Source organism: Ctenopharyngodon idella, chromosome 22 (assembly GCF_019924925.1).
Source record: "Ctenopharyngodon idella isolate HZGC_01 chromosome 22, HZGC01, whole genome shotgun sequence".
Lineage (NCBI taxonomy): Eukaryota > Metazoa > Chordata > Actinopteri > Cypriniformes > Xenocyprididae > Ctenopharyngodon > Ctenopharyngodon idella.
In genome coordinates, this window is record NC_067241.1 from 12,200,156 (window position 1) to 12,225,840 (window position 25,685).

General features: G+C 36.8%; 1 protein-coding gene across 4 annotated transcripts in view; it reads right to left on the bottom strand.

Annotated features, from left to right (window-relative positions):
* The window catches only part of spryd3 (SPRY domain containing 3), a 47,946-nt gene that overhangs the window by 5,627 nt on the left and 16,634 nt on the right, over positions 1 to 25,685 (bottom strand). For all 4 annotated transcript variants that reach the window (XM_051881001.1, XM_051880998.1, XM_051881002.1 and 1 more), the window contains 3 exons: positions 12,907 to 13,056; positions 6,304 to 6,361; positions 20 to 139 (listed from right to left, as the gene is read on the bottom strand). In XM_051881001.1, the coding sequence (XP_051736961.1) occupies positions 20 to 139; positions 6,304 to 6,361; positions 12,907 to 13,056 (328 nt within the window). The remainder of the gene's footprint in view (positions 1 to 19; positions 140 to 6,303; positions 6,362 to 12,906; positions 13,057 to 25,685) is intronic.

Consider the following 25,685-nt stretch of genomic DNA (forward strand, 5'->3'; position numbering starts at 1 on the left):
ACCACATACGTGTTCTCACCTTCATAGTCCAGCACGTAGTCGCGAGGAAACATAATTCCGCATCCCATGATGTCTCCTTCGAAACAGCGAGGGCCAAACTGGTCACCTACTCCACTTCCATGGAAGATCTTCCCATCATCTATGGAGCAGATAAAATGGACAGTTCAAATGCGGCTCCTCTCATTAACCATCAAATCTGATATGCAAATCAACTCTAAATATCCTGGGCATTAATACTATGGATATTTGAAGAAAAACTCTAAAGTAAAGTAAAGAAACTTGAATATATATTTATATTATATTGTGCATATTTACACTACCATTCAACAGTCTGGGTTCAGTAAGATTCTGTTTTTTTGAAAGAAAGTAATACTTGTATTCAGCAAAGATGTATTAAATTGATCGAAAGTGACAGTAAAGACATTTATAATGTTACACAAGATTTCTATTACTCAAATAAATGCTGCTCTTTTGAACTTTTTATTCAAAGAATCCTAAAAAAAAAATGCATCACTGTTTCCTCAAAAATACTACACAGCACAACTGTTTTCAACACTAATAATAAGAAATGTTTCTTGAGCACCAAATCATCATATTACAATGATTTCTGAAGGATCATGTGACACTGAAGACAGGAGTAATGATGCTGAAAATTCAGCTTTGCATCACAGGAATAAATTACGTTTTAAAATATCTTTTAATACAAAGCATTTATTTGAAATTGTAAGTATAAGAGACTAAATCTTACCAACCTCAAACTTTTGAAAGGTAGTATGCATTTTTATATACATATAAATATATATATCTTTTCGGACCATTAAATCAACAAATCCCTGTTAGTGCCCTGTTAATTTGAGTGCCAACTCCACCTGAAATATCATCTGCTGGTGTCGCTGTTGGACAGTATCACTGTAGGTAAAATGAGTGCTTTACACTGTGCTTGAGCTCATATTTCATAATATTTGTTTCTCTATCTCATCTGATTATCTTTTTAAAGCCTCCTTTTTGAGTGACCCATTTATAGTCAATGATGGAGGTAAAAACTCATGATCTGAATTAATTTTAGGACATAAAGAAGCAATGCTACAGTTAGTGCTTCGCATCAGAGCACTGTCAAGACCTGACGTGAACCTGAATAAGCAAGCACTAACGCTGCATTCCTCACACATTTGCTCTTAATGATCCAGAGAAGTCTTATACTCTTCATCCAGAAACTGACAGGATGAAAGGAGATGTGCTTTCATGCCTCTGTACATTTCTTTCTCCTAAGTCGAAGTTCTCCTTATATAAGAAGATAACAAAACAAAGACAACAACAATCAAGAGCAAGTGAAAGAAAAACACGGAAAGGTAGCCTGCAGACAAAAAACCTTATTGCAGTGTGTGGCTGGTAAATATTTGTCGAGTTGTCATGGGACCCGTTCCCAGCTCAGGATACTGTTTAAACAATCCCTATCTGAACACGCGGAGGGAGATGAAGACACTGTATCATTATGATTCCCATGTGGGCCTCCGTCCCAACACCACACTTTGCAAACACCACGACCACTGTGGGAGAGGAAGGCGACTAAAAATAAATGGGGGCTTGGGCACGCGCTTTCACCAAGCCTGCTAGAGAGCTTTCAGGCCCTCTGGCACCCGAGCTGGCAGGAAACGCTACACCGGAGCGCTGAGAGGGCTTTCCTCGAATGTCAGAGCTGTTCTCTGGAAAAGACTGGGAACGTAGACTTGCTTCCGCAAACAAGAAGGCCGCTTTATGAGCCTGGGAGCTAAGAAAGGAAAAACTATTTGCTTGTTCATGTCATCAACGTTTTAAAGTAGCCTAAACAGGGAAGGGTCACGTACCCCTATTGCATTACCAAACGTGAACTGAACAAACCTGAAAATAGTGATTTGCGTAAAGCGACTCTGCCAACTATTTTGACCCACTTGGCATGGTCAGCAGATGAATTAAAACCAGAACGGGGATTATATACGGCATACAATCGGTGTTTCAAACTCTGGAAAAAAAAACAAAAAAAAAAAAACATATCGCACGACTTCCGACTTCATTTCTCCATCAAAATGAGATACAAATAGCCCCTCTGTCCTTGGCTATGATGCGCAGTGAGGACACTGACCCTCAGAGCGACATATCATGGCCGTAACGTGTCTCTACGTGATGACTAACAGGATTATGATTCATAGATGTGGGCCTCTTATAGATCAGGGCAGGACAATGAGTCATGCCCCCCTAATCTGACCCGCTTCTGTGGCAATACCAGACCTCCATCAGCGGGTGCCGCAATGAGGCGCAGAAAAGATATGCCCCATAAATGCAGCTCCGCAAAAGCTGACAAGAGAGCTTGACAAACTACATCACCCTGATGCGAGTGATGATATGGCTGAATTCTTCACAGTCGAGAAGAACACAAGGCCTGGGTGAATTCACTAGCAAATAAACAAACTTCCATCACTTCTAGGGAGGCACCGATATGAAAATTTGGATCGATACAATAATTACTGTCATGTTATGGTCAATAAATAAATAGAGGATACTAAATACTGCTTAAAAAAATAAAAAATTTATATTATATATATATATATATATATACACACACACACACAGTCAAACCTAAATTTATTCAGACACCTTGAACATTTCATTCATTAATACAGTTTATTCACTATATTTTAAAAAAAATGGCAAAGAGTTAAACTGTCAGAAAAAATTAATCTTAATTATGTCAGATAACACTTAAGCAAAACATGGTCAGGTCAAAGTGTCTGAATAATTTTTGGTTCCAAATTTTTATCAGTTTTACTGGTAGTCCACTGTATGAAGAATTTTTGGGTATAATATGTCACAGTTTACTTTAGTGTCCTGCACACACTAATAAAAATATATCAAAAATATCTGAATAATTTTTGGTTTGACAGTAAGTGTATAATATATATATATATATATAGTTATTTTATATTTATTTATTTATTTTATATTTATATTATTTTATATTTATTTATTTATCTATCTATCTATAACAAACATATAAATATTTATATTTTAAGGTATATAAATTCATAATAAATTAATAATTTTTTAAAATTCAATACAAATTTGTCAAAAAAAAAAAAAAAAAAAAAAAAAAAAAAATCACACACTTATAAATGTATGCATATGTGCTTTTTATATTGAGGGTACAACGGGGCTAAAGGCGTACCAGGGTAAAAGACGCATTTGATTTTATTCTCCTCTGAACCACTAAATGGCACAAAAAACTTGCCGCAGCACTTCTCTAAACATCTGCTTCTCAAGATGCACGTGGAAATTTGGCTGATCCTTGACGCGATTGCAGGCAGCAGCGCAAAGTTGATTCTGTGCTAATTTAAATGTAATATTTCATGTTTATTTAAATGTTTTAGATTCAAGTAGCAAATGACTGAGTACTATGAAACCAGATATTTACTTTGAGATTTGCTAAATATTATATTTACTGATATTGATAGCGGCTTCCTGATGGCCGCAAATAATATACAATATAATTACTACATATAAAAACTTCACTAAGTATATTAAGCGGTATGTTGATGTAAAATTTATGTTCACTTTGAGTCGTGAAGTACTTAAAGGATTAGTTCACTTTCAAATGAAAATTAGCCCAAGCTTTACTCGCCCTCAAGCCATCCTTATATGACTTTCTTCTTTCTGATGAACAGAATCGAAGAAATATTAATAAATATCCTGACGCATCCGAGCTTTATAATGGCAGTGAACAGGCTTCACGAGTATGAGCTGAAGAAAGTATCTCCATCCACATCCATCCATCCATCATAAACGTACTCCACACGGCTCTGGGGGGTTAATAAAGGCCTTCTGAAGTGAAGTGATGCGTTTGTGTAAAAAAATTTAAAAAAAAATCTGTATTTAACAAGTTATGAAGTAAAATATCTAGCTTCCGCCAGACCGCCTTCCGTATTCAACTTATGAAGAAAGTGTAAACTGACATCGCGTCAGTTACATTTTTTCCTTAAGGTGAATAGGAAAGGCGGTCAGAAGGCCTTTATTAACCCCCTGGGAGCCATGAAGAGTACACGTTAATAATGGATGGATGTGGATGGACCCTGTTCACTGCAATTATAAAGCTTGGATGCGTCAGGATATCTATTAATATTTCTCTGATTATGTTCATCAGAAAGAAGAAAGTCATATACACCTAGGGGGTGAGTAAAGCTTGGGATAATTTTCATTTGAAAGTGAACTAATCCTTTAAAGTCATAAGAATTGTACAGCGAATTGCACTGGTCTGATAGTAGTGTAGTAGAGTTGGACGGAAAATGCATCTGAAGTATCATGGAAAACAGATCTATCAATGTCCAGTCTATCAAATAAGATTAATGAGTGCATTTTTATAGCATCTCTATCGTTAAAGCTAGAACCCAAATAACCCACTAAAGGTAGTAACGTTGCCACATTACTCAACATCCATATATATCAAAAAATCAGAACCGTCACTGTTTATCTGGCTTACATGCAAAATCCCTCACCCTTAAACAATAGGCTCTGAGTTACCAAAGAAGCACAGTTTCACTCAGGATGATACTCAGTGACTAATCTGTTATGTGAAGTGGCATGAAGGCATGAAGGGGTTGAGTATAAAGATTGCCATCTTTACATTGAGCAGCAATCTTATCCGATATCAACTTCCTTTGAGCTGCTTTGAAAGATGGGACCTGTGGAGTGAGATAGGGCTATTTATCCTTCTGCCATTTTCAAGAGGATTTGCTTCTAATCAACACACTGATCTCATCTCTACAATCCTCTTATCATCATCCAGGACCTCCACACACTGTAGAGATGGTGCCCATAGATGTGTAGGCTTGAAAAGAGAAGAGCCAAATAATAAAGCTTAAAAAAAGTCACCACCTGCAGGAATTCTGGGTAATCCATGCATGACCTGTGATAGGAATACAACCAGAGATGACAAAACGGAGAAAACAAAACAAACTTTATGTAAACAGGATCTGGATGTGTGGACTCATGTGTATAAAAAGAACTTTATGTGGGAAAAGAGTGAGTACTTGTACATTACGTAAAGTTTAATTTCAGATTTCGGACTAAACCGGATGTACATCTTTTTTTATATGTCCTTAGTCTGAATGAAATCATGGCAGTGCAATTCTTGCGATGTCAGACTAACAGACCTACAGAATGTGATTGTAGCCTGGCTTCATCCAGCATGTACACATGTTGGGCTATGTCCTATACATCGGGCTACAATTGGCCTGGGCTTATGATGCGTTCAAGTCATGACAGATAGATTGTATTTACAAGTTGAACGAACAAAAAAAAAAAAAAAAAAAAAAAAAAATTAAAAATCGGTGCTATCTGACAAGAGAAAACAGGCTAAAAGGCTGCTGTCTTCCCTTTTGCCAAACAGGTAGGAAAACTTCAACACCCACCAGTCTGCTATGAAAACGCTTACCAGAGTCAAATACCGCCTTGCTTTAGTAGGAAATACTTCATAGCAAACTTTGTCATAATGTCAACCCGTATTGTTCACGGGTGCAAGAATTCAAAGAGTAAACGTTTAGCCAGTGAAGGATCCAGAACCTTATAGGCAGTGGCAAAAAGCTGCAAAGAATCGTAAATATGGCGAGAACATTGATATGGAAAATCTGAAAAACCTGTGTTTGTAGTCAACATTTCAACCTGGATGACTATGAACAGTGTTTTAGGCCAAACGCAGGGGAAAAAAACTGAAAGAAACTGCCATTTCCCCATCTTCCCCAATAGATGCAGCATCTGTAAATTTGTTAGAATTAAGGAACTCAATAAAGCTAGCTAAGTTGCATGTAAAAATGCGATAGTACTGTACAATTATGACAGAATATGTAATGATTAAATTTACCCTCTTAAATTGAATAAAAACATGAAAAAAAGAAAAACCACTGCTTGTACGCATTCTTTATTCATCATTTCTAGAAGTAGAGTTAAAAATATTGCTGAATTTTTTGTAGAAAAGGTACATCGCCATCTTTCTCCAACCAAGTGACTTGAACGCATCCGGTATCGTCATTACGACTTCCTAAGTCATAAATACGAAATTTCAAGGAGGTCTTGAACACACAAATAGTGTGTATGTGACGAAAGTAGTGACGCGCTATGTGAATTCAATCCTTCAAACTATTTGATTACGCATTGTGTTATGTATATTTAGACAGATGAAGACTAGATTGACCATGCAAAAAAATTAATGTAGCTCGAAAATAACTGCATGTGAACATACTGACCGCTGTAACGACAAGACTGAACTTAACAACTCACCTGCGTGATATGCAACAGAACCTCGACTCCAGCCCGGATGCCTGTTCTTTGGGTAATCCTGACAAAAGAGAGGAAGAATAAGACACACATTCTAATAATTAGACAACAGTCTGGTTTTATAGATACCAATGATGGATTTACTGTAAACACGAACTTGCGAAGCTTTCACTTTCAACAATCTCACTCAACACTTTCATATTAATGTGGTGGAGAGAGGATTGAGTCCTATAGCCAGAAAACAATTACAGCATCACAGCTCATTGTTTTAGGTTTACGAGTTGCTGTCACATAACAGCAAAGGTTATGTTTTTTTTTTATATACAGATACACCATGCCAGCAAAAACACGAGGAGCAGCCAATATTTTGATAAGATCTGAGAAGGAATTATCATGGAAAGATATTTTTGTATTTCTCTGTCATTTGAAGAGACTATTAGTCTATAATATAAGTCTATTTACATCAAAAATTGTAGCAACAATTCATAATATCCCTTAATATCATACATTCATAATACACCTTATAATCTTCAAAAGATTCAAATTGTTAGTCACCATGAAATTAAAATTGACTATTTTTTAATGTAATATTGCAGTATTTATTATAAATGATTTATCTGTGTACATTCATTTTTTTTTTTAAATCATGTGCCCTCTTTAATCAAAATAACTGTTTACTGGTGCGAGGGCATGACAACCTGTCACTCACATGAGATGGTAAATCACAACCATCCAACCATCAATTCCCAGTTCCCCATGGACAAAAATCAAGCCCTGCCCTACATTTTTTTCTTGTTCAAGAAGCTGTTTCACTCGGATATACCTCACAATAGGGAAGAAAATAAACTTCCATTTCATGCAGAATTAGTAAACCTATGCTAATTTTAATTCATGTTTAATCATAATACACTGAAATTAATTTATATAAAAGGTTAAAAATGCTAGTTCATTCCTAATGCATTAAGTAATGTTAATGAATTGAACCTTATAAAGTGTTATAAAGTCAAAACATTTATCACTTCTTAACTGAATTTTGAGTAAATATTATGTACAATAAAATATTATGTAATATTATATAAAAATAGATAATTAATTGTTGTTAAATTAAATCAAAAAACCCATATGCACATTCAAAAGTCAGATTTTTTTTGTTTTTGATTTGCTGCATTTATTTATGATTTAGTCCCCAAAAAACATTCCTCATTATCAATCTGGAAAACAGTTGGGCTGCTTAATATTTTTGTGGGAGCATGATCGATTTTTTTTTTTTTTTTTTTTTTTTTTTTTCAGCATTAGAACATTCAAAAGAACACCATTTATTTGAAATATTTTATAACATTATAAATGTCTTTACTGTCTTCATGTGCTGGCATTTCTGTAATCTGGTCTAGGGGATTACATGGGGATCTGTTTTGGTTAAGGCTGATAGAGGGTTGTGTTATGGTTCAAGTCGAGATCTTTTAATCTGTTTATCTAATAAGGAAGAGGAGGAAACATAGACCGGGGACTTAAAACTGATTTATTCACGATATAAGCTCGGACCTAAAACGGACAGATGATTTAAGCGCGAGCCACAATATCCCGTTCTAAGAAAGTAAGATGACACTAACATCCCTTGGTACACTTTCCACCCTGCTAGTGTTTGTGAAGCGCTATATCGGCTCCAGCGCAATGAAGTTGTGCAACAGAGTGCGCGGGGATGATGATGATACCTTAGGCGAATCTGACAAACAGCTCGAAACATGTAGAGACAATGGAGTGGCGCTCTCTGGAACAACACATGAGAAAGTACACTGTTTGCAAACATTACTTAATTTCGAATGAGTTTACATCTGCGCCCTGACAAGGTGAAAAATGATAGCGCATTCCATGTATTCGTACGATTACATCTGTGCTCTATATCATGTGCCATGTATAAACACACAAGCAAACAGACACTTCAGCATGCCACGCAAAGCACACAAGCCATCAATCACTCTGCTCGCCACAGCGACCCACATAACAGTTTTTTTAATCTGTCAAATGAAATTATATACCACATACTCCTGTTTGAGAAGAGGAGCTGTTCATGCATATAGCGTTCTGGCCCCCTGAGGAGACTGCAAAATCCATTAGAGAGAAGCATCGAGCTTCCAAGAAACACAAACAGTAGCATATGTGTCCGTGGCAGAGCCCTATCAGATCCACCCGGGGCTTTTATGTGCGATACTCGAGCTGCCTGCATTTCCACACTGTGGCAAAGACAACAAGTAGCAGAGAGGCTGCCGGTGGAGGCAGATGCACATCTGCACATGACATACAGAGCGGAGATTAGGCCAAGAGGGTACCTGCCCCCAACCACCACAATACGGGTGCTTGGAATGGCATTTGTGCAAGCTCCTGTCATCACGAAACAATGAACTATGAGCACTTTTAGAAAATGAACTCTTAAAACACTTTTAATTTGACCTCTAACAGTGTACATGGGTCATTGACGAATAAGGTTTTTAAAAGTATAAAAAACATAATGGAGATATAATTAATTTTGAAGTTTTATTAAGTGTTAACAATGAGATTGTGTTGTTTTTATAATCAATTAACACTGCTTTTGTCATTTTTTACAAGATGGACAAAATTTGTCACAAAAAAGTCATTCGGTTTAACCAAAATTTCGGTTTTACCGAATGACACTTTTGGTTATACCAAATGACGATATTTTCAAACAATGCTAACAGGCTGATATATAGCTAGCTATATTTTATATTTAGTACAAGTTTTTAAAATATTACAACATTTTCCATGTTTTATAGCGGTTATACCGAATGACTTGATGTTTCGGGACATGCGTATGGGCAAGTGAAAACATGAATTTTTCAAATAGTTAAAAGAGAGTAACTTTGCTTCACAACCATGTGGTGCTTTGCAGGTGTCTGACTGATCCTGTCACATGATATTGACCGCATGACTTTATCCAAAATTACTTTTGATATCCAAAGTTACTCCGAATGGCATCAATGAAATTCATTTTTCTGGACATTCTTTCTCATAACAAAGCAACAACTTCTACACATTATTTTAATACCATTTTGCACTATGTTGATATATGATGTTATAAAATCATTCCAGAATAAAATACATACATAAAATACATTAAGATATTTTAATCACAAATGAAATGGCTATATTGGCCTTTGGATGGTGAAACCGAATGTTCTTCTGACACTTCAAAATATTTAAAATACCTTTATATGTAAGAAAATATAATTAAAACCTTTTGGACTTAATAAAAGTGATCTAGTTGTACTACCTTACATACTTTGGATGTCATATCTTTGTTTTTTATTATTATTAAGGCCTTTGGACAAAAAAAATGTCCCATCAGGTCATTGACCCATATACATACAATACATGAGAAATGTCTTCTAGATAATAGTAATAGATAATAGTAATTATTATTAAAAGATAATAATACTACTAACAACAACATACAACGCACTGTGGATTGATGAGCTGCTGGGTTCATTAATATTAATCACGTTATCAGCGTTCGTTCGAACTGATTTGCTGAAATCAAAACCGGGACGGTAATAGATGAGCGCCAGCCAATGAGATTGCCGTTTACACATTAGTTCCGCCCACTACGGGAGAAACCGGCATATCTTTTGCTTGTTCTTAAAAGCTGAATAATTCCAAATGAACTGGACAAAATTTTTTTGGTCCTGAGACTTCCACAGACAATATATATACACATTTTTTTATATTTAGACCACTTCTATTATTGATTGCTATCAGGATGTGAAGAGAGCTTCAACCAGAATAACAAAGTGTTTTTTAAAAAATTGCCTACCCTACCTTTAATAATGTATTTAAGTGCTTTGAAGTTGAAGAAACACCCAAACATACAGTAAAATGGAGCACTTGAATAGGTCAGATGGACTGGTGACAGACTATTGTGTTTCTTGCTGAACACTTCAAGAGCTGATCTCCACTTGTGAATGTTTCCAAAATAAATGAGGACACCAGGGTCAGGAACACACACTCCCTCGATCGCTCCATGGGAAGTGCTAGAGAGCTAGCTGAAACCGAAGCCCACGGAGCCGGATGAGAGCAGAGGAAAGGGTTGGTGCGAGAAGGGAAGGTCAGGGGGTGATAAGGGTCGGACCCATTCACGCAGACGTGGCCGCTGAGGCTCCGGTACACACCTCCGCCCCTTGTTAGAACCTAGAAAATCTTTGTCTTGCATCCTAGCAACCCAGTGTATATTCCGGATGCATGCGCACGAGCTCGTACGGCCAGCTCCAGTCCCCGTTCACAGGGGGTGAGGGTTCACTGATTGCAGATAAGAGCTTGGCTCTTCCTCTCCACATCCGCCATCATACTCAGACCGAGACTGGGACTATCAGAGAGCAGACTAGCTCATAATTCGGCCCATCTGATGTTCCCACCGCAGCAGAGATCCAGTCATTACTAAGAATGATTGCCATTTCTTGGTTGTTCCTCAAACGGCAGAGGTGACACGCGCACTTGATGTTCTGACAATTAACAACCACATTGTGTATAAACGTCTCTCCAGACACAGGATGCAGGGAACAGGGTACACGTCCAATGAGAGTAAACAGTAATTAGGCAGCTATGCTTTACCTGATATTTGATATGTAATGAAAAACAGATGCAAAGTTTCAGAAAAAGTCAAAAGTAGAAAAAAACAAAACAAATTTTTCTCCGTTTCTCTGAGCAACCAATGGCCTTGCACAACTCGACACGACAGATTTGTTTACTGTCTTCTGTTCCCAACCTGAGACTAATTACTCATGGCCTCGTACAGAACGTCAGGAAGAGAGAACACAGTGGTCACGTTCCTGTCCCAAACCCTGCATGATGACTACACCTTGCCATCACTTACTCACCCTCATGAACAAGGGTTTTTAACTATTAAAACATTTCTGGTTATTGAAATAAAGCTGAATTAAAATATATATATTAGATGAAAAACTTAAACTGACTGGAAATAAAAACTAAAACTGAAATAAAAATAATTTAAACCTAAAAAATGATATAAAAAAACTAATAAAAATTACAAAAGCAAACAAAATTCTACTAAAATTAAAAACTAAAAATATAAAAATAAAAGCCAATTCAAACTAATAATAAAACTATAACAGTATATAAATAACACTAAAATAATACTGTATGAATTTCTTTCCTTAATGGAACACAAAAGGAGAACTTTTGCACAAAGTTCATGCTGCTCTTTTTCATTCAACAAAAGTGAATGTGACCAAGTTCCAAAAATGACAAAAAGCACCATAAAAACACCCTAAAAGGTAGTCCAATGACATATTCTGAGATTTGAGAGCTATGCCAGAGGGGAGGATTTTTAGTAAATAATGACTTCTGATAATGACTAGTAAATTTAGAATTCTGGTGTCTTGTTCATAAAGTGGCTTTGTAAGGCTTAACAAAGAGCCATCTGGACTACTTTTATGATGCATTTTTGGAGCTTGACAGCCACTGGTCACCATAGGGGCTTTCGCACAGGGTAGTTATATGAACACAGCCAACAGAGAGGTCTCCCGAGAACCAAATTTTCCCCTAGGGACATTTTCCTGGTGGCATTCGGACCGCCAGTAGGAATTCTTAAGTGACGTAAGCCAGCCGACAGTGACGTCATTTAAGCGCGGCATTCAACATCGGTAACAACTGGAGGATGGAGGATGCCGTGATAAGAGCTGTGTGCCGTGGGTTTCGTGATAACGGAGATGGAATGTAGTTGTATAAGTTATGCGATTAAAAGAGCAAAAAGGAGGGCTAAGAGATGAAATCTCCTATGACAACTTGCAGTGCTACATATCATCGAGGCTGAGAAAAGAACACAACGTGTTCGTAGTAAACTGCATTTACACAGCTTTTTTAAAATGCAGAGTGCTGGTGTTTGGTATGGCATGTGTTCGGCCAATCAATGTACACTCACATCACTGGTAGTTCCTATCGTGCTGGGAGTTAAGTAGGAGCTAATTTAGCCTCCCTAAAAGGCGTTCCTATAACTAAAATCGTTCCTAGTTCCAGCAGTGCTAACACACCAAAAAGCAGGTACTATAGTTATAGGAACTATGAAAATTTTACTCCGTTGCGAAAGCCCCTCATATGACAGAAGAAACAAAGTCATATGGGAAAAACTAGAGGATGAGTAAATGATGACAGATGAATGAGCTATTCATTTGAGCTTGACAGTAAGGTGATTCTCTCAAACCGCTGTTCTATTTGCATACTTCGCCTCAGGGCATGTTATAATGTCAAATTGTAACTGTTATGAGATCACAGTGTTGTGGAGCCGCATTTGCAATCTTGGTGTATATCCAGAGCTTACTGTACACATCCCTTCTTGTTCAGGCCAAAACAACTGGGAATTTGATCAAGACTATACCATTGCCAAAAATACCAAAAACACAAAAACAAACAAACAACTTAATGGAATTTGCAATGCACAATGAAATGTGACAAGTAATACTGAGTATTTATGAGAATATAACAAAGGATGGGAAGTGTTGTGCATGTGTGCATGCAATTCCCTACATTAATGGAATTAGCGTACACTTTTAATCACAAGTAACTTTTAAATTGACTTACTCTTCTTGCCAGGCCCAGTGCGATGTAGCACTTCTCTCCAGAATCCACAATCTCCACTTCAAAGTAGTGACTTCGTGTTGTGAGGGGCTGCCGGGCCTGGGCCAGACCCACGTCCATGATGCTCTTCCCTTTCCCGACATATTCCAGAAGCTGTGGCAGAACACATCATAGACTTAATCAGACTTAATTTAGATACATTATAGAGTACTAGAAGTCATTACAAATGTTGTAATCTCGAGATTTCAACTGTTTGCTCACGTAGAAGTAAACAGGATCTTGTCGGGTGGATTATCCGGTCAGTTTAAGGGTAACTTGGCATAAACCAGACATATCTACAAAAATAGTCAGCCTGGCTGTGAGTAGGTTTGGGAAATGAGATATGGTGTAGCGCAAACACACCTGGCTAAGCTTCAATTTTTCATGGAAAGGAAGACATTGGTTTATGCCAAGTTATCTTCAAACTGGTTTCAAGATTTATGTTCAGATAAACTACCATTCAAAAGTTTGAGGTCAGTAAAGTTCTTTGCACACTGAGTCCGAAATATTCTTATGCGTTTTTTAGTATTCGTCATCCTAAAAATTTGTCACGCAATGAAACCTTGCACACTGAGTCCGATGCGTATTAATCCGCTGTGAAAAAATTTGCAAAACAATTCAAAATTGTCTTCAAGCAGTGAGGATGATTTTGTTGTCCTCTCTCTTCTTAAAAAGAGAAAAAGAAAGAAGAAATATTGGGGCCATCCAATCCTGAGATTGCGTAGAGAGGAAGGAGAGTTCCACCTCCTGCTGCGGGATTATCCCAAGCGATTCAAAGTTTATTTCAGGATGTCAGTTTTGATGCTTTGCTAGCGATATTGGAGCCACATATTAAAAAGAAGACCACCAATATATATGCATTCCGCACTTTGTTTGTCATACAGTGCTTTGTGCTGCGAGACGAAGTGGATCAACTTGTCAGACGCCATTCTGAATTTTGGCGTTCGCTTGTACAGTGGCTCTGAATTGACAAAACACCTCTCAAAATGCTTGCTATGAATGCAAAAAAACGCAGAAAATTGAACCCGATCTGAATGTTTTTATGACGGATGAAAGTTTCGGAGGCAGTGTGTAAACGTGATTGACACAATGTGAGGCTGTATTTATTTTTTAACGTGTGAAAATTTTGGACTCCGTGTGCAAAGACCTTAAGATTTTAGAAATTAATACTTTTATTTAGCAAGGACGAATTAAATTGATTAAAACCGTAAAGACGTTTACATTATTACAAAAGACTTCTATTACAAATAAAAATGCTGTTCTTTTGAACTTTCAGTTTAAATCATAGAATCCTGAAAAAAATGATCACCGTTTCCACAAAAATATTAAGCAGCACAACTGTTTTCAACATTGATAATAATAAGAAATGTTTCTTGAGCAGCAAATCAGCATATTAGAATGATTTCTGAAGGTGACACTGAAGACTGAAATAATGAGGCTAATAATTCAGCTTTGCCAACAGAGGAATAAATTACATTTTAAAATTATATTTTAAATTGTAATAATATTTCACAATATTACTGTTTTACTGTATTTTAATCAAATAAATGCAGCCTTGGTGAGAATAAGAAATTTCTAAAAAATAAAAAAATAATAATAATAATAATTAAAAAGTCTAACCGACCGAACTTTTGAACGGTAGTGTATATAAAGAAAAAATAAACCCTGAGTGATGTTTTGAGCTCACGCCACTTAGAGAAGAATATTTAGAAGAATAATCTACAAGAAATCAGATCAAGTATGGGCAAACTCAAACACACAGGAGTGATGACACATATTCTGACTGATTTTTTCCATCAGGTGTGTTAGCATAGAAAGATGTAATAAGATTATTAGAGAAGACAAAAAGGTTGACATGTCTTAAATAAGTTCATGGAATGGCGAGGGTGGGGCAAGGTCTTTCAATTACAGACATGTGAGTGGTATCAACAGCCCCACCTACGAATAGAGAAAAAAAAAAAAAAAAAAAACACCAATGGAATTATTTTGATGTGGCAAGAGGTCAAATTTCTGTCATATATGATATTATGAAATCCAAATGGAAAACATTTCATCATTTGTATGTACGAAGGTCTTTTACACTGTTATGACTGGATGTGGCAGATTAAGAGGTTTAATTACATTTTAATATGGTGAAACTACTGTTAATGCAAGTGTGAGCTATCTCCTATAGACCATCTCAACCTAGCCTAGCCTAACGCTTGCTCAAACATTCAACTGAAAGGCGAAATCTTCAACACTTCAGGTTAAACCTTGAGAGCTGCCTACTAGATGGCATTTTTAGGCATCATATGTCTGTTCAAATGATCCAAGAGACAAAAATGTGGCCAAACTTAATGAACTGCCTACCCAAATGGCTTCTTTAGACATCATACGCACTTTTGGAACATTAAATTTAAAGCCCAAAACTAGACTCAAATGTTTCCAAATGCATTCTTGAACGACTAAAACTTCAACCAGTTAAAACCAAGTGAGCTGCCTACTTAGACTACTGTTGGACAATATATCAACTTTTGGGTGTTCAATTTAAACTTTAACAGCTCAGATTACAACATAAACAGAAATTTTGCACATGAAATTGTTTGAATGGTCAAAAGGGAGAACACTTCAAATTAAAACCTAGTGAGCTGCCTACTTAGACATCCATAAACTTCAGAATAAAACCTAGACAACATTTTGGCCATCATATGCACAAGTGTTCAATTTAAATTTTGACACCTCAGATTACAACCTAAACATTTTTGGGATGAATGAGTGCTCGAACTTCTAAAGTTCAAATTAGAAACTAGTGAGCTGACTATCTAGACAGCATTTTTAGGGAATCATGTGCACATTCAAAGGTTTAATTTAAACTTTAACTTCAGATTAAAACCTAGACAACATTTTTGCCCATCATATGACTTCTGAACAACCAAAAAGGACAAAAACTTAAACCTAATAAGCTGCCAACCTAAACACCACTTTTGGGAATCACATGCCTATGATGCCTAAAAATGCTACGGTCTTCCTCTCATGTTCTGTTCTGGCCCCACAGCTCTGTGAGCACAGCTTCTAAACTCACAACACAGCATCATGATTACTTTCAGATTGCAACTGGTTGTCATTAATTACTCCGAAATTTCCGTTTGCAACGACAGAATCAGCATTTTATTGGTGCAATGGAAAGATTTATCTGATGCCATCTACAACAACCTTTGGTATCCTTGTTTATGCCAGTAAATAACTGCAGGTCAGACGGAGACTCTGACAAAGAGCCCTCGCGTATAGCCACATGCTGGTTATAACCACACATTTTGAAAAACACAGAAACGTGCATGTAAAAGACAAACACAGCCATTAAATGGACAGGAACAGATTGCTGTCAGTTGTCCAAGAATATCCCAAACTGACATCAAAAACACTGATGAACTACAGAAAGTAAGACGCACAACCCTGCAAACAATTAGGCATCACTTTGATCAAAGCAAACTAAACTGATCAGTGTTCAATATAGAAGAATGCGTGTTTCTTAAACAGAAGTTATTCTCTTCTCATCTCCTGATGCTCACTGGAGAATGCACCCACCGAAGGGCTGATATCTAGGGCTGCCCTTGACTAGTACTCGTTTATTTAAGCGATTAGTTGACTAATGCACGTGTATATTAACAAGCCATATAAATCATAATAATGAGCCTTTAATTACCTACATATAATACAAGGCCTAATCAACGCTCAAGCGCACGCATAAAGCTACCAGCAAAAGTAATGATTATGAATGTGTCATGAAAAACAGCAAGGAGACTGTCTAAACATTTTAATAATTTATTGATAACGTTTTCTGTGTTTTCGGCTGCTGAGATTAAGTCGACGATTCTGACTCGTCATCTTCTCAATAGTGGACGTGCCTATATGCACGTTTCATATGGATTACATAATCTGAGAATATCTGTTTTCCACTTGAGTTGGTTGACAATTGCTTGACATTAAGCTTTCTGTAGATACAAACACTTGGATATGTGCCCAATAATAGTGCACATTTATCTAGGTTAACGTTAGCGTGATCAGCCATGTAAAAAGTACTACTTACATGTTTCAAATTATAAGCCATATTTAAAGTCGATGGATGATAGGTGAACATTTGGATTTCCTGTCCAACATGCTGTAATTAGGACCCGCCATTAAAGGCAAAAAACTAAACAATGACTTTATTCAACATTATCTAGTGATGGGCGATTTCAAAACACTGCTTCATGAAGCTTCAAAGCTTTACGGATCTTTTGTTTCAAATCAGTGGTTCGGAACGTGTATCAAACTGCCAAAGTCACATGATTTCAGTAAACGAGGCTTTATGTCATAACTGTTTCAAAATTTCAGTGGTTCACCACTGGGGGGCGTGACTTTGGTAGTTTGATAAACACTCCGAACCTCTAATTTGAAACAAAAGATCCGTAAAGCTTCGAAGCTTCATGAAGCAGTGTGTTAAAATCGCCCATCACTATATATTGTTGAATAAAGTCATTATTTTGTTTTTTTGGCACACAAAAAGTATTCTCGTCGCTTCGTAACATTAAGGTTGAACCACTGTAGTCACATGAACCGTTTTAAATATGTCTTTAGTAGCTTTCTGGGCATTGAAAGTGTTAATTGTCTTACTGGCAATGCAGGCCTCATGGAGCCATCGGATTTTATCAAAAATATCTTAATTTGTGTTCCGAAGATGAACGAAGGCCTTTCGGGTGTGGAACGACATGAGGGTGAGTAATTAATGACAGAATTTTCATTTTTGGGTGAACTAACCCTTTAACAAGCTGTCCCTCAGGGACTTCGCCACAAGTTTTTTTTTTTCTGTGACTAACCGACTAATAAAATTTTTGGTTGACACAGCTTCTTCTAGTCGACTAACGATTGGTCCAATATTATGCGGCATCCCTACTGATATCCATTAATCAGTATTAATTGTATGTTACTTTTTATAGACGCAAAGTGGTGCTTTTTTTGCCTTCACTCGACTCTTCTTTTCAACATCAACCTCTTCAAGTTTTCGTGCCAGGACAGTTGCCTGCTCATTTGAGGATGGAGGCAAAATTGCACCTAGTCACACATTCCTGCCTCCTTGATGCTGAGTAATGGGGAGGTTGTCTACCTTTATACCACTCCTAACGACTCTCAACAGCTCCCAGCACGCTTGAATGACAGCGCTGACAGATCCAACATGCTCTTGAACATCACCATCCCCAGACCTGCGTGGGGGCGGCAGCTTGTTTTGTTGACCCGCTGCCCCGGCAACAGGTGCAACATTGCGAGCAAGCCCCACAACTTCCTGTCACGGTGCAGAGAATGTGGAAAAGGCGGAGGACACAAAGAGGGAGACGCCCACAATTGGAGCCACTGAGATGTTTGTCTCGTTCGTCACATGTCTTTAGCCTTTAAAATAGGATCTATGTTTTGACAGCCTCAGATGATGTCGTTACAAGTTGTCTGTCGGCTAGCAGTTACTAGCAGTCAGTCTAAACACAATTTATCCTTAATCCATCTTTTTCTTCAGAGTGTCAAGCTGAACTTGGCATTCAGCTGCTTGTCTAATTGACACAACAATATATTAAAAGCCTCAACATGCAGACTTTGTTTTGTGGAGTGCTGGGAATTCCTGTCACTTTCCAAGACGGTCCTAAAAAAGCAAAACAACATGATTTCATATGATCTATGATAGAAAACTACTTTTTTATGTTTACAGAATGGTATCCCAGTACAATTCTTAAATGTTTTTAGGACAAGATGTGGCAGGAATATCCCCATCCATTAATTTTTTTTTATTATTATTTTAAAGGGGTCATGAGATAAAGAATCAAAATTTCCTTTAGATTTTGCTAGTACTATTCACCTTTTTCCCTACAGCCCATTACGCTTTGCATGAATTTCCATTACTTCCGTTAAACTGTAAACAATCAGTGAAATGTTTGCTCTATTTTTTTTTTTTTTTTTTTTTTTTTTTTTAAACTGGGCACAATGAGATGACATTATTCTATTCATCGTTCAACCATCGAACATTAAAAGAAAGTTTAAAGGCACAATATGTAAGATTTTTGGATTAAATCTAATAGATGTTATATATTTTGTTGACTTGTGTACTTACATTATCCCAAATGTTTCAAAGAATGTTTAAATCCAGAGAAATAAGCAATTTATCCCGGTCGCCTATCAATGACATCATGACATTTATTTATTAGATCAAATAACCGCGATCAGATGGTCATTTAATTATCGCGACAGGCGTAGTTAATGAATCTTTAATACATTAGCTCATCCATAAATATGATTTCTGCCCAAGTCCCGTCAGATTCTTTTCCAACGGCTGTGATTCCGCAAAATCAAGGCGTCATCAAGCCTTTGTTTTGAATAAGCAACCTCTAGCGGCGAAAATTACATATTGTGCCTTTAAAAGTTTAAAAGCCTCAAAGTACATTCAACGACCATGAATATTGTAACCTCAAAAGCACGATACTTTCCGCAGCAAAAAACAAGAGATTCTTTGTGCATTCCAGTGAATTATTAATGGGATATATCGTAAATTAAATCAGGAGAACAGACCACAGATGCAGAGGTGTCGTATTTTTTTCCATACTGTTATAGCAGAATACAAAGGAAAAAAAAGAAGAAAATAATCAGAAGGGAAAGAATGCAGCGACTGAAAAGAGCTCTTGCCATAGATATTCTTGTGATACCATGTCACATAAAATATCAAACAGATAACGAATAATGATTATTTGTAGTGCAAGCTTATAGTTTGAAATTATTCATTTCAGTCTTTTTGAATGGAAGTTCCCCAAACCAGAAGTGTCACCCATAATTCAAAAGCTCGTCAGGAAAAGGGTGGACAGAAACACACTGTAATGGTGCAGTCACATTAACTGTTGTTCTGCAAAATTTCACAGGGTGAAATTCAGTCATGTCAATAAGAATCAACACAACTGTAAATTTCTTGTGAGGGCAAAATATTTCCTCATGCAGATTTCAAATTGTGTTTAACAGAAAGCTGCTTGGTTTGAAAGTGACCTCTGTGTCAACACTATTGACAAAGCCCACAAAACGTTGTCTAAATATGACCGCACCTTTTTTTTCAAAACTCAAAACTATATAAGGCTATAAGAACAACTTGTTCTCTTCCACACATTTTGACTGAATGCATCAGCACATAATTGCTTCCACAGAAACACATCAATGTCTTTCACATCATCATCTCTGTGACCTGCTCACTGGTGCCCAGCAGGTCAAATAATAAAAGGAGCAGCAGAACAGCCACTGTTCATACACACAAAAAGGTCTAGTTAGAGGTCGTTCAGATAGGACAAATTCATTCATCTGTATGCTTTCAAGTTAAAAGAAGTTCAGCACGTCTCATCCACTCTGCTGTGTCTAGCTGTGAGAAAGCAAAAACATGTCAGTCTGCACTGTTTTTAAATTGTTTTCCTATGTAAATATGCACTTGACGGATGTCTTTGACCATTACAGTGTGCCTCGCTAGCACGTTTTTAAAGACAAGTTAAAAAGATTAAGTTAATTGTGCTGCTCCTGGCTGTGGAAACCAGCATGACTTTCCGAAGGAGCCCAGCATTAGGAAAAAGAATCTTAAAGGGATACCAAAAAAATGAACATTTCGCCATCATTTACTCACCCTCATGTGGAAGGGCCACCAAACTTGTATGACTTTCTTTCTTCCATGGAACAAAAAAAGAGAAATGTCAAAATGTTGAAAGATGTTTTTTTTGTCTCTAAAATGAAAGTGAATGGAGTTCAGTGTTGATTGGACTCAAATGCTCTTCAAAATATCTTTTTTTGTGTTTTGAAGAAGTAAGATATTCAGGTTTGGAACAACATGAGGGTGAGTAAATTATGAAATTTTGGGTGAATTATCCCAAAATGCCCGATCACATTTATGTGAGATTATAAATTTATTTGACAGTTGAGATGAGATTATTTGTGAATCAGTGTAGGTATTTCGAAGAAGCTGTTACTGAAAGATGGAGTAGTTAAAATCTTTTCTTTAACTGGCAACAGATACTTTAGATATAATAGTGCACTCATATTATGTACGAATGGGGAAAATATATTTGCAATATATCTATTACTTTGCAATATAGCAAAGTAAGTCCCACCTTCTAAATAAAAGCTTTTGAGATTTCAGTATTAACCCCAATCAAGTAGATAGGACTTGGTCTTGGATGCCAGAAATAGCTGCCCGGAGGCGTTGCAAATATGGCTGCTGAGTGAACAGACTTTCCTTGAAAAGGACTTTACCAGCAAGCCAAGCCATAAGTAATGTAAAGCATCTGTTGATGGTTATTTAATATTTATGGCTTAGGGTGCAGTATAAGCTACCTGGGCTAGAATAAACAGCTAGATACAGATTTATAAACCCTTCACCGTTAGTCTGGATAATTTTTACTGTTGTCAGCATTCATACTTGTTTCCTATGCAAAGATATTAGCCAATCATAACAGTGGGTGTTTGAGCAGCAACAAAACCACACATTTATATCAATATAGATAGAGACAGAGTGAAAAATGTATTAATTACCAGCGTCGGGGTTAACGCATTAAAAGTAATGCGAGTTATGTAATCAGATTACTTTTTTCATGTAACAAGTAATGCATTACTTTTAAAATTACAACAAAATATCTGTGTTACTTTTTTAAATAAGTACAAGTTACATTGTTTTCCCATTTATTGACACCTCTCCTGTCCCCATGTTCAGAGAAGTCGGGAGTAAGTGTAGAGGTGTTGTGTGTGTGCTGTGTAAAGTAAACTTGATGGTTATTGTAGTTCTAAACTAAATGTGATAATGCTTTTAATCATCTTACTTGCACGAAAACTGATACAGTATTCTCAGAATATTATATTATATATAATATGATACAGAAACTCAGAATATTACATAACCAAAACCGAGCCCCATGCATTTCTTCAAAATAAAACTACTAGTGTTTAGTTGGAAATCTCAATGGTGGCCAGGTCTGTGGAGTCTTTCACCACCTTTTAATAGATCCAACTATCACTACCAGTTATTGCAGCAGGGAAGATGTTGCGCAACCATAATCATTCACTCATGCCAAAGGACTGCTGCAACTGATGCTGTTGGACATAGCGTGATAAAAGACATTTACATACTTGGATGGCTCTGCACATCCCCCCCACCCACCAAAAAAAAAAAAAGAGAAGTGGTTGCTGCGTTGAAGAATATCAACCACAAAATTTTTCGGTTTCCTTTTGATCAGTTAATGTTGACATGACGGAGGAGTTAATAATAAATTGCTACATAGTTGACCTTTTTGTCAATACCCAAAAACTGCAATGGCATGCTATTCACTGTTAAACAGATGGTGAGAAACATTCAACCAAAGACTAAAAAAAGAGACATCAAAACTAAACAGGGGTCATCGATGAGGAAACTTTTCAGTTGGTAACACTTTATTTTAAGATTCTATTAAATAATATGAAATAACAATGATTTAACATTTATTAATTTTTATTGTCTGTCACTAACTAATGATTTTGATAATCGAGTAATCGGTTGATTATTTTGACAATTAATCGAGTAATCAGTTGTTGTTTTTTTTTGGGTGGTAATAAAGACCTTAGGCGAACAATAGCCTTTAAAATAACTTAAAATACATATAACAATTGGTTCAAATAATCAGTTGGTTTTATTGAACACTACTAAAATACATAATGTAATATACAAAATATTAACAATCACCCTATGTCCATTACTAACGGCCTGGTGACTGTTGTTGTTGTTGTCACACTATACGATCAAATCCTTGTTTAATACTGGCTAAACAACATTTCATTCAAATGTCCACTTATATTGGGCCATTTCTTTCCGATAGAAATGCTAGAGCCACTGCAATTTCTTGAACAAGAATATGTGGACATGAAAACATGCAAACAAAAAGAGCGAGGGTTTAAACTTTTGTTCGCATATTTAGAAACATATTGATGTATTCTCCTATGTTGGCGTAGGTTTATAAATGATTTACCTTACACATCTGATGAAATGGGGCATGTTGCATATCCAGATGAACGTTATAAGCAACCCAAACTCACAATGTATACAGTGAATGAGTTTGAGAGGCGCTCCACTCATGTAAATGATAACAGCGCAACACAAAACGCTGTGACTTTATATGCTTTACCAAATGCATGTTATTGGAAACCCAAACAAACCCAATACTATGCAGACTGAGTTTGTGTGGAGCAGCATTTACTGTGTGTGAACGAAGCCGCTCTGAGACGCACGTAACCTGCACGCGTGTAATTAAAGCGCATGTATAGGCTATTGAACATGCAGCACATTTTTGTTTAATTTAAAGGATTAGTTCACTTTCAAATAAAAACTACCCCAAGCTTTACTCACGCTCAAGCCATCCTAGGTGTATATGACTTTCTTCTTTCTGATGAACACAATCAGAGAAATATTAATAAATATCCTGACACATCCAAGCTTTATAATGGCAGTGAACAGGGTTCACGAGTATGAGCTGAAGAAAGTGCATCCATCCATCATAAACACACTCCACACGGCTCCCGGGGGTTAATAAAGTCCTTCTGAAGCGAAGCGATGCGTTTTTGTAAAAAAAAAAAAAAAAAAAAAAAAAAAAAAATCCATATTTAAGTTATGAAGTAAAATATCTAGCTTCTGCCAGACCGCCTTCCGTATTCAAGTTACGAAGAAAGTGTAAACTGGCAGCACATCAGTTACACATTTTCCATAAGTTGAATAGGGAAGGCGCAGGACGTAGCGTAAGCGTTTTGAACTGCAAGAGTTTTACACTTTCTTCGTACATTGAATACGGAAGGCGGTCTAGCAGAAGCTAGATATTTTACTTCATAACTTGTTAAATATGGATTTTTTTTTTTTTTTTTTTTACACAAATGCATCGCTTTACTTCAGAAGGCCTTTATTAACCCCCCGGAGCTGTGTGGAGTACGTTTATGATGGATGGATGTGGATGGAAGAACTTTAGCTCATACTCGTGAACCCTGTTCACTACCATTATAAAGCTCAGATGCGTCAGGATATTTATTAATATTTCTCAGACTGTGTTCATCAGAAAGAAGAAAGTCATATACACTTAGGATGGCTTGAGGGTGAGTAAAGCTTGGGCTAATTTTCATTTGAAAGTGAACTAATCCTTTAATAGCAGCATTTGTGAATTCAAAATAGCACTATGATATGTTATGATTACTAAATGGTTTTAATATATCATGTAGCCTTAGAAAACGGTCTAATAATGCTCCATCTCGTCCATGGAATGAGTCACTTCCAGTATTTTGCCGGGTAATCAAAACGTCCAATCGAGGACTTTCTAAAATCGAGTACTCGAATTTAATCAAGGAATCGTGACAGCCTTAAAAATATATATTGCTCAGTGTTAGCTCATGTTGGATATAAGAATCGGACCTTGTTGTAAAGTTAAGTTAGTTAGTAACAAAATAACCCTGAAAGTTAGCCGTCATAAATATTTCCTTTCCCAAAAATCTGCTGCAATGAGGATCACTGTTATGTTTCCGACAATGTCTGGAATTTATTTTTGCAACTTTCATGTGATTTCACAACAAAATGGTGCTGAGAACTTTGGGTTAACCCGGGGTTAAATGCCTTGCTCAAAAACACAATGGTGATTGATCTTATGGGTATTGAACCAGAAATCTCTGGTTACAGTACTTGCCCCGAATGCTAAACATTTTTGAAATTGGTTACAACTGCCAACAGCAGCAGGCTAACAGCTAAATTTCCACCTGCTAAGCTTTAAGAACAATCAGAAACAATCAAGGGTCTCTATAAAGTTTGAAATTTAAGCTGCAGACTTGACCTGCATGCAAAACACAGCACCAGGGATAACACTGCAACTTGACACCTCACTCCACAGACTTCACTTCAACTGACACAAATCAGGCGGATAGCTGTGTATATGCTGTGAAGTATGTATTATCAGGTCAGTTTACTCCATATATATGCAGCTCTTATCTACTCCAAAATCTCCAAAACAAATGAGCAATAAAATGACGACAATGGAACCATTAATTATGCTTCTTTGGCTCAAATTATGCTAGAACTATTTTTTGATGCCATATTGAGCAGCTGGCCTTTTCCCTTTCGCCTTACATGTCATTTGACAGCCATATCTTGTGTTTTTATCAAAAAGGATGCAAACCCAACGGAAATTACATGTTAAAGCAGGTTAACAGCCTCTCCCTGCTACAGATAAGTCATCATTTCCTTTTTTCTCACACTCCAAAGTTCCGTTTGACGGGTGAAGTGATGTTCCAGTGTTCTCACACACTGAGTTTCAATTGAAACCGTTCTGTTGTGGGAAAAAGATGAACTCAGGCTAACCAAAAAGACCATTGATATGGACACTCAAGGTTCATCAGATGAACTCCAAACCGAATGGAAATACAGAAAACTGTATCCAACTGCTCTGTAGGGATGTTATTCAAAAAAAAAAAAAAAAAAAAAAAAAAAAACCAGAACAGGAACAGATGTCCCTGATAGCTTATTCAAGATGAAACTATGAAACACGTCTGACAGTGGTTAGTGTTACAGTAATACCGTTAAACCGGTCATAACGATAATGAATGATGAGTTCCCGTCCAGACTTAATTGTAAGAGTGTGGCTCCAAAAGCCTAACCAGAATTAACCAGGCCACAGTCGTATCTACAGTGCCAGAAGGCTTGAGGACCGTCATTCATGCTCTTGTGT